The 14,785-nt window shown below is 46.9% G+C and overlaps 1 protein-coding gene across 3 annotated transcripts in view; it reads left to right on the top strand.

The window, feature by feature from the left end:
- Positions 1-2,098: 2,098 nt before the first annotated feature.
- Positions 2,099-14,785, top strand: part of ATG16L1 (autophagy related 16 like 1) — a 39,533-nt gene continuing 26,846 nt past the window's right edge. For 2 of the 3 annotated variants that reach the window (XM_041766655.1, XM_041766654.1), the window contains exons 1-5: positions 2,103-2,474; positions 6,647-6,740; positions 11,024-11,129; positions 11,919-11,992; positions 13,096-13,347. In XM_041766655.1, coding sequence (XP_041622589.1) covers positions 2,360-2,474; positions 6,647-6,740; positions 11,024-11,129; positions 11,919-11,992; positions 13,096-13,347 — 641 coding nt within the window. In that variant the 5' untranslated portion in view covers positions 2,103-2,359. Of the gene's footprint in view, positions 2,475-6,646; positions 6,741-11,023; positions 11,130-11,918; positions 11,993-13,095; positions 13,348-14,785 lie in introns of all 3 variants that reach the window. The other variant, XM_041766653.1, reaches the window with a different exon arrangement.

Here is a 14,785-nt window from a genome sequence, read left to right as displayed (position 1 = left end):
TGCTCCATAGGAGGTACACATGTAGAGACCTGACCTAGTTGTGAAGGTCTCTTATCGAAGGCTGTGAGGCAGTGATTACTGAACTGAGAATTAATGCATAGGAATTAACTTGAAGTCATAAGGTGTATACAACAGAAGCACAATAAATCCAAAGGCCCTACTGTGGGAGAGAGTAGGGTGTGTGGAAAGGAGTAAAAAGGCCCACCGTGGCTACAGTGTACTAGATAAAGCTGGTGGGTTAGGGAGAGGGCACCCCAAGCAGAGCTTAGTATCCTTAGTTTAGAGATTATCTTCTCTATTCATTTGACAAGTTTTGCCCATAAGGAGCCAAGGATGCATTTATTTCACATAAATTAGATTTACACCATACCCTGTTTTTATTAGAAACATTTTTTGAGGACAGCCCAGGTGGCTCAGTGGCTTAGTGCTGCCTTCAGCCCAGGGTGTGATCCTGGAGACCAAGGATCGAGTCCCACGTTGGGCTCCCTGCGTGGAGCCTGTTTCTCCCTCTGTCTGTGTCTTTCATGAATAAATAAATAAAATCTTTAAAAAAAAGAAACATTTTTTGAGCAGTAAATACACAATATTTAACCTATCTCTTATTGTTTAAAATACAGGCTGTTTCCAATTTTCTATTACGAACAATAATATGACAGATGCTTCTGGATATGGACATTAGTCCAAAAATTTAACACAAGTTTCTCCAAGTGGAATCACTGGTTCTGCAGACCTGTTGGCATGTTTTAATCATAATCTTGTCTGGAAAATCAGCACATTCAACCGTCAAGACCTGGTGCTATATGGTCTTTTGAGGTTGATGCCACTGTTATATTTGGAGGCATTTTCGGTGACTTTCAGAATATTGCTCTCTCATTTTCTTCAGTATATGAATAAGTTCCTTCGAATTTTTTCTTTTCTTTTCTTTCTTTCTTTCTTTTTTTTAGATTTTATTTGAGAGAGCACAGAAGGAGAGGCACCGGCAGAGGGAGAAGCAGACTCCCTGTTGAGCAGGGAGCCTGACGCCGGGCTCCATCTCCACCCCAAGATCATGACTTGAGCTGCAGGCAGACAGTTCCCTGAGCCACCCAGATGCTCCGAGTCTCTTGTATTTGACTTTTCCTTGTCCTTCCTACAAATTCAGATCACTCAGTACTGACTGCCAACGAAGTGTCTCAGGCTTCACAGAAGACGAAAGGCTTTTTTTTTTTTTTTTTTAATATGTCCCTAAAGGAGACCCTGGACTTGAGCCACAGTGGATGAGAAGCGACCAGGCTCTGATCCTCCTTTCATCATCCTCTGGCCTCCTACTTCAGGGGTGTTCCATTTTCACGCAGTAGATTCACCAACTTGTTAAAGGTAAACGGAGTTCGGATGATTCCATCACACACCATTCCCGTTCTACTGAGTTGACAGCTGCTATCTTCTCAAGAGCCTGTCTTCCACGGACCATCTGCAAAATTTCCTGGCAAACCGTCCCCACCCTTCGATTACCTCCGAAGAACCCGTTTACCGTTAGGTCATATGGATCATTCCCAGGCTTCTAACCAGTAAGAGTCGATCTAATGGTATTTTTCTTTTCTTTCTTTCTTTTTTTTTTTTTTTGGTATTTTTCTTTTAACGGTTCTTTGCATTCCATTTCTTCGTTGTAAAACACCTGTGCCCGAGCGCAATGGGGGCACTTTGCAAAAGTCTAAAGCAGCCCGACTTTTGCGGGCAGGAAGATACCGGGGGGCCCAGGTGAAGTCAGGCTTGCGGTGACCCAGGCGTCGTGCTCGCTGCCTTCCACAGGTTATTCCTTTTAATTCCTGACGCCAACCCTGAGGTCGGTATCATCAGGGCCCCCACTTCACGGGCTGGGAAACTGAGGCTCAGCGAGGCTGCTCATCTCCGGTGTGGGGAGCGGCTCCCCCTCCTGCTTGTCAACTGAAGCGATGAAGGAAAGGAAGTCCGACCAAGAGAACTACAAATCGGGGGAAGGCAGCGAAGGGAACGAAGCGCAAACCGACAGGCGGCGGCGGAGACTCCAGCGCAGCCCGCACGCCTCCCAGCGGCCGCCTCTCCGAATCCCGCGCTTCCGGCCTCGGGAGCGCGTCATTAGCCAGCGCCCGGCGTCGGCCCTGGTCACGTGCGCGCGCGCGGCGTCAGACGTCTGGTGAGGAGGCGGGCTTTCCGGCCCTGACCCCAGCCCTTTCCGGCAAGAGCCGGAAGACGGTCCCGGACGGCTCTTGGCGGGGCGGTGTGTGGAAGCGAGCTGTGGGCCGCCGGCCCTTCCGGCGTGCGCTGGTCGCTCATGCTGCGGCCCGCGGCTGCCGGCCCCCGCTCGGATTAGCGGCGCTCAGGCGCCGGGGCAGCGCGCGAGATGTCGTCGGGCCTCCGCGCCGCCGACTTCCCCCGCTGGAAGCGCCACATTTCGGAGGAGCTGAGGCGGCGGGACCGGCTGCAGAGGCAGGCGTTCGAAGAGATCATCCTGCAGTGTGAGCGGCGCGGGGGGCGGGGAGCGGGAGGGCGGGGCCCGCGAGGCGCCGGCGGGAAGCAGAGGCCGAGCCCCCGCGGCGCCCGCGAGGCCGACGCCCCTCGTCTTTTTTTCCAAGAACCGTGTGTTCTTCGTGGGCAGGCGTCGTTCGTGCTGGTGAACCCCGGCAGCGGTGCTAATGTTGTACTTGAACAGGCTCCAGAAACGTCCCGTTTTTTTTTGGGGGGGGGCCTCGCGGTCCTGAGGCGATCACCGTCCTGAGGCGGTCGCGGTCCTGAGGCGATCACCGTCCTGAGGCGGTCGCCGACCTGAGGCGTTAACTCGCGTCACTAAGGTTGTCTGTCCCTGAGCGTGAGGAGACGTGCGGCCTCGGATTCCTCCAACCTCTCCTCGAGGCGCCGCCTCGGTGCTCTTGGGCATCTGCCCGTTTTGAGCTGCCCGTTTTGGCCGGGACGACGTCCAGACTAGCCCTAATGAGCATTTCCGGGTCCCCTCCCCGACTCGTCGTAACTAACGAATGACACACTTGGGGGGGGGGGGAACACTTCGGGACCCATCTACCCCGTTGGAGTAAGCCTGGAGCTCTGGTGGCCATGAGGTTCAAAGGGAGAGAGTCGCCCGTTACTGAATTCTGTTTGTGCTGAATCGGTGGTTCCCAAGCTGATGTGCACGTTGGCATCACTTGGATCTTAAAAAAAAAAAAAAAAAAATTTAAAGATTTCATTTGTTTATTCATGAGAGGCACACACAGAGAGAGGCAGAGACACAGGCAGAGGGAGAAGCAGGCTCCCTACAGAGAGCCTGATGTGGGATTTGATCCCGGGACCCCAGGATCACGCCCTGAGCCCAAGGCAGACGCTCAGCCACAGAGCCACCTGAGAGCCACCCAGGTGCCCCTCCCCGAGTTTTTTTTTTTTTTTAAAGATTTATTTATGACACGCAGAGAGAGGCAGAGACACAGGCAGAGGGAGAAGAAGCAGGCTCCATGCAGGGAGCCTGAGGCAGGACCGATCCCAGGTCTCCAGGATCACGCCCTGAGCCCAAGGGAGAGGCTCAGCTACCGAGCCACCCCAGGGATCCCCAGAGCTTTTAAAAAATTACAAAACCCAGACCAGCTAAGTTGCACTATCTAAAGGTAGGACACGGACATGAAGGGTTTTTTTGAGGCTCCCCTAGTAGGTTTGTTTTTTTTTTTTTAGGCTTTATTTACTCATAAGAGAGACAGACAGAGACACAGGCAGAGGGAGAAGCAGGCTCCCTGTGAGGACCCCGATGCGGGACTGGATCCCAGGACCCTGGGGGTCACGACCTGAGCCAAAGGAAGGCACTCAGCCATGGAGCCACCTGAGCCACCCAGGTGTCCCTCCCCGAGTATTTTTCTTTTCTTTTTTCTTTTTTTAAGATTTTATTTATTTATGACACACACGCAGAGAGAGAGAGGCAGAGATACAGGCAGAGGGAGAAGCAGGCTCCATGCAGGCAGCCTGATGCGGGACCCAATCCCAGGTCTCCAGGATCACATGCTGGGCCACTGGGGCTGCCCCTCCCCGAGTATTTCTAATGTGCAGACTAGTTTGAGTGCTTGGGTAAATAACGTGGCGTGTGTTATTTCACTTCATCTTCCCAAAAATTCTGTGAAGCAGGTCCTGTTGCTGCCCTTTTTTTACACATGAGGAAACTAACGCTGAAGAGAGATTAAGAAACTCCTTTTGGGGAGGCACAGCAGATTGAGATGGGAGCCTGGATTTGAACACCAACTCGATGACTCCTAGAACTTCTGCGTTTTGTTCTCACTGGGGTTCCCAAGAAATGACCCTTCCTTGCTTTCACTGAACCCACCCTCTTAACAAAGATGGGAAGAAAAGGGGGATGATGAGCCGCTCTCGTGCTAATTCCTTGTACTCGCAGAGATCCTAGCATCCAGCAGCACAGAAGGTTCCTTCCACTCAAACGTGATTCCCATATGGGTTACGTAAATGGTCAGATGTTTATTGAATGCTTCATCTTAAAAGCTACAACACAGAGTCCCATTGGGCTGGAAGTCTGACTCCACACCTTACTGGTCTTGTCACTTAGCTTTCTGAGTCTGGTTCACCGCATCTATAAAATGGAGGCGAAGCTTGCCCTACCTGCTTCATAAAAACTGTGCATAAGTGCTTTGAAAGCCGTCTGTGTAATAGTCTATAAACAGAAGTTGCTCTAATTGCATTGATGGAGATTGAATGGTTTTTCTGCATTGAAAATGGTCATTTTGGGCAGCTCGGGTAGCTCAGCGGTTTGGTGCCGCCTTCGGTCTCCTGGAGACCCGGGATCGAGTCCCGAATCGGGCTCCCTGCATGGAGCCTGCTTCTCCCTCTGCCTGTGTCTCTGCCTCTCTCTCTCTCTCTCTCTCTCTCTCTCTCTGTGTGTGTGTGTGTGTGTGTGTCTCATGAGTAAATAAAAAAAATCTTAAGAAAAGAAAAGAAAATGGTCATTTTGATGGGGCAGCAGGCGGGTGGGGGATGTAGGAGAAATGTCAGAAGATATCCTGGAGAAGGAAAAATCTCATTAAATAGCTGTAGTGAGTAGTGTGTGCCCCAGGGGCTAGGACTCCAGACTGACCTGAGAGGTGGTCCGGGCTGGAGAACAAGACAGCCTTTGCCTGTTTTAAGTTTTTTTCAGCGATTGACACCTGGGGAGTCACTTCCAGTAAGCCTGTAGAACACCTGCCCTCCTCTCCTTGCCTTCCCACGCCAGTCAAGTGCAGCCCATATCTGAGCCTAAACAGAAAGATGAAAAGAGACTCTAAGGATGAGTGACAGTGTCCCTTCAGCCAGATCCTTCTCTTTAGTGAAAGGAACCTTTAGGCAGAATCTCTCTTGAATACCTCCTGTCCTTTGAAAGACCCAATGTCACAGGGCACCCAAGTCTGGTGTGACTTACTGAAGGTCTTTTTAGAGTCCTTTGACGTGAATAAACATCAGGGTTGGAACCGTTTTCCCTATCCTGATTGATTAAATTAACCTAAAGAGTATTTCTGTTTCTGTCCACGAGTTCCATTTCTGTATATAAAGGAGAAGTGGAACTCAAGACCCTTGAAGAAGAATGATAAGCCCTTTCAACAGGAATATTCACTAGCATAAACCCTATCAAAATTTTGTTCTAGAGCAGTTCTAATCTCAGACTTGAAGGCTTTGTGACAACCCCCATCAAATGTATCTGTTCTACAGGTTTCCCGTAATCAATCTTTTGTGCTGTTTAGTGCCCCTCCCACCTTGCCAGTCCCTGTGTGACTGTCACGCCTAGCTTCTCGTCCTTTGAAGTCCTGTGCCACCTTTCCTGTCACATTTGTTACTTTCAGAAAGAAAATTCATTTTATTCCTTTGGTTCTCTGCTCTTGTGTTCTCTGACACATTAGCATATTCTAGCCTGTTGCTTGGGCAGGGAACTTCAGATTAATCTTTGACTTCTTACTTACTGGTAAATATCTGTTCATATCACTGCATGCTTTTAAAATCTATTTTTTTGCCACTGCCAGTAAGAAAGCCTGAATTTTTCATTCTGCTTTCATGTGTTGGCTCCAACTTTCATTTCTAGCCACTTAACCAGATCACTCTGCAAGCCGTCCTGCCTGGATTCTGTCATCTTCACCTGTACAACCATCCATGCAAATGAGTAAAGCTCACTCTTCTAATCCTTGTTATACCTGACCCTCTGCTATATTTGAGCTTCTCGAGGTCAGGGACTCTCCTATTTGTACCTCTAGTGCCCTGATCTAAAAATGAAATTTTCCAAATGTAAAAAGGTAAGACTCCCATGTTACTTCGAGGTGCATGACGTTTTGTTTTTCCACTGTGTTTGGTTTTCTGTTTTTTCTTCCTCCTGAGATAAATATAGGTAAGCAGGAGACACTCTTGCAGGAGCGTTTCCACAGGTTCCTTCGGCTGGGCCACTCGAGCTTAGGCCAAGGAGCATTGAAGGAGCGTATGTTTCTGGGTTTTGTACGGTTGCTACAATTGCTGTTGTGCAGCACCTAGTACTTTGACACCTAATGAAAGTGAAACTGACTTCGTTGTCTTCGGTTATTTTTTTGGTCCAAATATTTATAGGATATTAAGTAGTAATAAGGTGTACGTTGGTTATAATAAATAACCTATTAAATAATCTATTTCTTCTTCTTTTCCTTTTTAATAGATAACAAGTTGCTAGAAAAGTCAGATCTTCATTCAGTGCTGGCCCATAAGCTCCAAGCTGAAAAGCATGACATCCCCAACAGGCATGAGATAAGGTATTTTGAAACTGTCCTGTGTTGCTTGTGTCTCTTCAGTTGAAACGGGTCTCAGATCACCTGTCACTTCTTTAATTGAGAGGCAAGCCAAGTACTGTTTTCTGTGCTCCAGTTTTTGTCAGTTCCTCTCAAATAAGAACTTGTGAGGCCAAGTCACCAAAATTCTTTCTTTGAGGGTATGTACGCACCCAGCAGTCTTATCAGTAGGTGCTGTAAGCCTGAGAAGTGACTCACGGAGGGTAACTGGGCCAATTCCTCCTTCAGCCTACTGGGTTCATTTTTTTCTGAATAATCACACAGTGAGCATTCTTGAGAAGATTTACATAGATCTTGTTAATAAAAGATTGGTGCATAAACATAAAGTACTTTTTATACAACCCAGGTCTGTTTGAGCCTTTTTATTTTAGTTTAGTGGTTTTCAACATATTTTAATAGAATATGAAATTAAGCTAGCAGGTTGTAGCAAGCTTTCTTTCTTTTTTTTTTTTTTAAGAAAGATTAGGAAAAACTTGCATTTTATTTTATTTTTTTAAAGATTTTATTTATTCATGAGAGACACGGAGGGGGGCTGTTACACAGACACAGGCAGAGGGAGAAGCAGGCTCCACGCAGGGAGCCCGACAGACTTGATCCCGGCTCTCCAGGATTATGCCCTGGGCTGAAGGCGGCGCTAAACCATTGAGCCACCCAGGCTGCCCAAATCCACATTTTAATAGAAAGAATATTGTTTCACTATATATGACATAGATGTTCATGGTGGGGAGTTTGATGTGTTTACATGGGTTATCCGTGTAAACTATTTTTTGAGGGTCATGGTCCAGAAAAATCCAAAAGCTAGACTTCCTCAAAAGCAGTTTAAATGAAATCATTCGAGATCCCTGGGTGGCGCAGTGGTTTGGCGCCTGCCTTTGGCCCAGGGCGCGATCCTGGAGACCTGGGATCGAATCCCAAGTCGGGCTCCCGGTGCATGGAGCCTGCTTCTCCCTCTGCCTGTGTCTCTGCTTCTCTCTCTCTCTGTGTCTGTGACTATCATAAATAAATTTTTTTAAAAATTTAAAAAAAAAAAAAAAAACAATAAATAAATAAATAAATAAATGGAATCATTCTATGATCTTACTGTCTTTTCCAGATGTTTATCATGTTTGTACATTAAATTTGAGGGTCCATATGGGAACAGGACCCATTACTGCTCTAGAATCTACATACTTTTTTGCATATTCAGACAACATTTAGCAACTGTAAAAACAGGTTGGTAGTAATTTCAGGGTTTTTTTTTTTTTTTTTTTCAGGGTTTTTTTAAACTCGGAAATTTGAGGTAGCCAAATTTATTTATCCCCATAGCTAAATCTGCTATATAAGTGCCTGTCATCCGTGTTTCCTCATCTGGAGAGATGCTCTCATGGCAGACCAGAGTGGGAAAGAGGAACAGATGGCTCAGCCCAGGTTCTCTTCTTGCCTAATAATAAACTCAAGAGATCCTTCCTGGTTGTGGCCCTGGGAGGCCTACTGAGTATTTAAAATATCAGTTGCAGTGTTCTGGTGAATTTTAGGTATAGAAAAAGCCATTTTACCTTTTTCATCTAAGTTCAATCAGCTGAAAACTTGAAACATTTTGTTTCTATCTAGTTAGACTCTTCGTGACTATATTTCTCTGTCCTTTGTTGGTCAGCCAAGCTCATTTGCTTGGTAAGGTGCTAGAAGCAAATTTACAATTCTTTTGACTAAATATCACTGGAATGATAATTTAATTAGAGATCCTTCCTTTCCTAAAAGCTTGAGTCTAATCAGGCCTCTCCTTCTGACCGCCTTGTTTCTATTAATGGTGTCCTTATTTTCCACAAGTCATCTATGATTTCTTTTTCCCACAGTGTCCTGCCCTTCCTCATTGGTAGTCACTCAGGCACATTCATTCTTCACTCACAGTCTCTTTTGCATCTGTTCCTTAGTCCATTGAGGGAGACCAGCTCAGGGCGGTATTTGGTGGTGCCATAAGAGTGTTTACAGAAGACGGGCCTGGTTGTTTCCTTCTCCCTTCTGTTTCCTTAAGTTCTGCCCGTCTCATCCCAGTTATTCTTAAAACACTACAGCCCGTGCTTAAAAAGCTTTATCTGGATCAATTATCTGAGTCCCTTCAGAAGTGTTTTAATCCCTTTGCTTTCAGCACAGAAATAGTTGACTTTAGTCATTTTTTATGTGTGGCTCCTAGGTGGCAGCATCTGGCAGTTGTTAGAAATGCAGAATCTTGGGCCCACACCAGACCTACTGTTTCAGAAACTGGGGGGTAAGGCCCATAACCTGTACTTAGGTGATCCTGCAAACCACTGCTTTAGACCATGGCTGCTCAGGAGTTTTTGTCATGTATCTCCACCACCAGGCATGCAGTGAGTGACCTGATGATGGCTCTTTAGAGGAAGGGACTAGTTTTATATTTGCATATTTCACTGTGCTTTGCATTAATATAAGAGGATTTCATAAAAGTAATTTCTAGTTCTTCTGCCTAATTTAGGATGGCTTCTTGTACAGTGTGTTCCATTTTCTAATCTCTTGGCTTCTGTTTCATGCGTGAAGATTGGGTAAGTATTAGGTTGCCTCAAAGGATGAGGTATTAGGATGTGCTTAGAACATATCATAAAAATACCTTGAGATCTCAAGGGTGAAGTAAGGAGGGAGTGTCACACTGCTCCCTTTCCCCTCTTGTTTTTTATAGGGCACGTGGAAGAGGCTGTTCTTCCCCCTCCCTATGGGTGCTGGTGTCCTACTTTTCCAGCATCTTCCTCATCTCTGCCTTGTGTTTCCCCTGGGTAGTGGTTTAAATGTCTTTCATCTGATGGTTCTCATCCAGTCCTGAACTGAAAACCCACAGTTCAGTCACCTGCTGTTTCTGACCTAGGATGCAAACCCCTCGGAAATCTCCCAAACTATATTGAATCTTGAGGGTGTCTGAACTCACTCTGGTGGCTTCACATACATCCGTTTGCTGATAGCTTCTGCTTGTCTGCCTCTGGCTTAGACTCCATACTTGACGTGTAGATTGACACCTGGTTTCCTCTCCACACACCCCCTCTGGTGTCCACACTGCACTCTTCAGGCCTCTTCCCAAACCTGCTCCTCCCCCTAGTCCTTCCCATCTCTAGGTGGGACCTGCATTTTATCAGCTGTTCAGGCCCAAAGCTTTGGAGTCCACGTTCTTATCTTTGTCTCAGATTCCACAGCAACTCAAAGACAAATCCTGTGGGCTCTCTTCAGGATGGATCTGACCACATCTCACTGCCTCTACTGCTAGCACCTTCATCTAAGCTGGACTGTGTAACAACCCACTAACTGGGCTCCCTGTCTCAACCCCCTGCACCCCCCACCCCACCCCAGTGCAGTCTGCTCTCCACCCAGCAACCATAGCAATCCTTTTAAAACTTAACTTACTCCTCTGCTCACAACACTATGGTGGCTTCTAGTCATGCCTCGTAAAAGCCATGGTCCCTAGAGGAGCCTGGGAGGCTCTGCATGGTCTCCCCACCTCATCCCTGACTGTCTTCTCTACCCTCCTGCACGTGGAGCTCCACTCATACTCTCTCATACTTTTTCTCAGCTGTGCTGCCCTCTCCAGGCCTTTCTGACACTTGATGTTCCCTCTGTGCACGAGGGCCCAGCTCCCAGGCACCACGTGGCTTCCTGCAGTGATGTCCTTCTCTCAGAGAAGCCTTGTTTGAATGCTCTGCACAGACCAGGACCCCTGTTGCTTCATCCCCTTCCTCACCCTGCTTAGTTTCTCTTCATGGCACGTCTGTCCACTGGACCTCATCTATTTACTTAGTCATCATCTGTCTGCTGTTAACTGTTTATCAGCTACATGAGAGCAAAGCTTTGTGTTCACTGTAGTCATCATCTGTCTGCTGTTAACTGTTTATTAGCCGCCAGGTCCAAGGTCAGCGCCTGGCTCATAGTTGGCTGTCAAACATTTGTTGAATGACTGGACCTTGTCTCCTCCACGTTTACCTAAACTTCATCTAGATCCCATGCTTTGTTCCTTATATAACCTGCGCTTTGAGTTGTGGTTGGTCTGTTCTACCATGTTTCTCACATTTCCTGCTTTCTACTTAAGGTTTGTGGTGGCATAGAACGCATCAGCCTGGAGAAACTGCTCTGTTGGCTGTGTTGTCACATACAGGTTCCAAATCTGAAGTTACTGTTTCCCTGCCCAACTGAAGAGGTTTGGGGTCTGATTTTTTCCCCCCTTTCCTTTCTTTTTTGCACATTCTCTTCCTCTGCCTGGTTTGGGGACTTAGTCCTGGACACGATGGCGCATGGAACGACGGTCAGCTACAGGAAATGGCCCAGCTGAGGATCAGACACCAGGAAGAACTGACTGAACTACACAAGAAGCGCGGGGAGGTACTGAGAGCTACCACCACCGCCACTCCCCCGCCCCCACCTGCCTTCTGCTACCTGCCCTTTGCTCTGCACAGGTCCCATGGGGTAGGGGGTGGGTAGGAGGGACACAGGCGGGCAGGTGCTTACATTAGAATGTGCAGCCATCCTAGCTACATGTGGCACCGCCTTCTCCCTGGGAATGCACCATTGGGAGAGCTGAGGGCTTTCCCATCAGCAAGAGGGCAAGCTGCTAAGGTATCTGTTGGTTGTCACCCTCCCAGGTGGCATGAAAGGTGCAAGTGAAGAAGCTTCGAAGGAAAGGAGCCTGCTGCTTGTTCCAGGGCTAGTGTCACTGATACCTTCCTAAAGCATTTGAAAATGAACCCTGAAATTTCTGAAGAATTCATTAGGAAGAATGAAAAAGTCCTGGGCTGTGATCATCCTGGGTGGCGATTTGATGGCAAATTATGAAAGAAATGCAGTTTATCATCAGTGCAGCTGAATTGGTCACTTTATCAGCTAGAGAATGTGAAAGGTGGCTAGGGTAAGGGTTCGGACGGGTCCTCAGCAGGAACCTGGCAGTGACCTGTAGCACTTCTCCTCCTTGCCTGAGCAGGGAAGAGCACACATTCCCATGAGCATCCCCATCGGTCCTCCTTGCTGCTACTGAGCTCGTTTCTTCCTGGTGTCTTGGCCCTATCCTATAGGGCACCCTTTTTCCCCTTAAAAATAAAAGAGCCCCCTGTTGTTTAGTTTCCAACTGAGGTCCTGAAATGTCTCTTTGACAGAAGTACTCTTTCCTTCCCTCAGTTAGCTCAATTGGTGATTGACCTGAATAACCAAATGCAGCAGAAAGACAGGGAGATGCAGATGAATGAAGCAAAGTGAGTAGAGACAATACCTGCAATACCTCCCCGGGGGCTGGTCATGGGGTTGCACTTAACTCTGCTCTTGTGGGCGGTGCCAGTGGTGATTGCCGGCAAATGGTCACCACACGGGACTCCTCAAGAGTGCCATTTCTGTGCACACGCAGCCTAGGATTTTTTTTTTTTTTTTTTTTTTTTTTTTTTGCTTGCTCTAAGGATGGCAAAGGCAAGGAGGGGGCCCTCAGTCTTCCAGGCTCCCAGCATGCCCCTGGGAAATACCCTTGACCCCTGTGAGGATCTGCAAAGCATTCATGGCTTTCCCTGTGGCCACTGCATAGGAGAGCTGGCATCTTCTATGATGATGGGGCCAGGGCATGTGAGTGTGGCCCTTGGGAACAGGGATGAGTTTGTGGGCAGGATAGTTCTTGATCGGGGGAGAAGCCTGGAATTCCAAATCCTAGGACCTTTGAGCTGGAGGGGAGCCTGGGTTTCATCTATGCCTTTTTCCCTCACTTTGTAGACAGGGATATCTAGAGGCTTAGAAAGGCATCGTTGCTCATGGAGTGATAGAACCGATGGAATGTGCAGAATTTCTAGCCTCCTTTTAAGCCCCTCTTACTACTCTTTAGGCATCAAAAGTTCTCTCTTCAAATCCTACTTTTCTAGTCATTGATCACCTAGGTGAATTTCACCCTAAGTAGTTCCTTTTCTTCTTCTTTTTTTTTTTTTTTTTTTAAGATTTTATTTACTTATTCATGATGGGGGGCTGGTGCAGAGACACAGGCAGAGGGAGAAGCAGGCTCCATGCCGGGAGCCCTATGTGGGACTTGATCCCGGGACTTCAGGATAACGCCCCGGGCCAAAGGCAGGCGTTAAACTGCTGAGCCACCCAGGGATCCCCAGTAGTTCCTCTTCTGATGATGGGCTTGTCCTGTAAACCACCAGAGCTGGTCTTGGCTAAGTGAGATCTTTGTAAACGTAAAGAGTCCTATGTGGCATCTGGTGTCATGGCTGAGGTTATTGTTGGGGGCCCACACTCACAGAGCTTCACCTGGCCAGGTACTCCAGCTCCCTCACGGGACTCTGGAGCGGCCCCATTCCTCTTCACATCCTGCTTTCAGAATTGCAGAATGCTTGCAGACGATCTCTGACCTGGAGACGGAGTGCCAAGAACTACGCAGTAAGCTTCAAGACCTCGAAAGAGCCAACCAGACCCTGAAGGACGAATATGATGCCCTGCAGATCACGTTTACTGCTTTGGAGGAGAAACTGAGGAAAACTACTGAAGAGAATCAGGAGCTGGTCACCCGGTGGATGGCTGAGAAAGCCCAGGAAGCCAATCGCTTAAATGCAGAGAATGAAAAGGATTCAAGGTGAGACATCAGTCCACAGTTAGTGGTTTCCATTTTTGGTAAAGTAGAGCCTGGTTCTCTGCAAAGGTAAAAATAAGCTGGCAGCTCTGATGAGGGGGGATGGGATGAGCCAGCCAGAACACGCTAATAAAATAAAAAATCACAGTGGTGCATATAGAAGAGATTTGCGTTTATAAGAACACTATAGCTGAGAGTGGAGGATTATCTTCCAAAAGGGCTTTGGCCCGTACAATTTTTGCCAGTGAATTCTTTCAGTGTTTCAAGGAGAAAAGCTATTTCTTGAGCAATATAAGATAAATTAGAATTAGAGAAAGATTGGTCCTTTTTTTTTTTTTTTTTTTTTTATAGAGATAGAGAGCATACGCATGTATTAGGGGCAGGTGGCAGGAGCAGGTGAGGAGAGAGAAAAATCTCAGGTTCTGCACCCAGTGAGGCTCCATCTCACAACTCTTGAGATCATGACCTGAGCCTAAATCAAAAGTTGGGTGCTTAACCAACTGAGCCTCTCAGGCATTCTGGAGCCTTTTTTTTTTTTTTTTTTTTAAATTCACTGCAGACCTACTAGGATTTATCCCAGGAATTAAAAGATGGTGTATCTGGAAATCAATTAAATCTATCACCTTGGATGATAAACTATAGAAACACTTGAGTATACCACAAAAATGCCATTTGCTCAGACTCGGTTCCCAATCCTGATAAAAACCCTTAAACTTGGAACAAAAGCTTTCAATAAAAATATCTGTCTGCAACCAACGGCTGATAGTGTACTTAACACAGAGACCTTCCACCTCACACACCTGGAGTCAGTCCTGGTAGAGGGAAACATGTGTTTTGAACACTCCCACAAAGAGTCTAACACACATATCAAAACCACGAATGGGAAAAGGAGGGGCTCGCTGTCTCGAACTCAGACCGATGTTTTGGCCATCCAACCAAAGAGGACACAGAATGCAAGGCCACTAGAAGGGGCAGGGATTCATGCTCATCCACCTAGAAAGCCTAAGAAAATCTACTGAGAGAACTAATAGTAAGTGGTCAGCAGAGTAGGATTTTAAAGCCCTGTGTCCGTAGTTTAGAATTTGAAAAGATTATTGCAGTTAATCTAAAAGAATGAAAGTAGGAGAGTCTTAAGTAACAATGAGTGCTAATCCTACCAAATGATATATTCAAGTAGACTTCATTCAGAATCTGTATAAAAACCGAAAACATAAAGTAGAAGTAAAAAACGTGATTATCTGCTTTTTATTTTATGAAAAATTTCTAAAGAGTGTGAGGACTTTCTAAACCCTAAAACCAATAGAAATAAAAAGAGGACTGTATACAGTTTTCAGATTTCTTAACACAATCAATGAGCACGTACGATTGTCCTCAAATATCCTAAGGTTGAGTTGATAAAAGCAGGTGAGCCCTCAGATAGGCAGGTGTGAAGCACAGGTGG

This window comes from Vulpes lagopus, chromosome 8, assembly GCF_018345385.1.
Source record: "Vulpes lagopus strain Blue_001 chromosome 8, ASM1834538v1, whole genome shotgun sequence".
Lineage (NCBI taxonomy): Eukaryota > Metazoa > Chordata > Mammalia > Carnivora > Canidae > Vulpes > Vulpes lagopus.
Note: the sequence above shows the minus strand (reverse complement) of the source record. Positions and strands in the feature narration are given on the sequence as shown.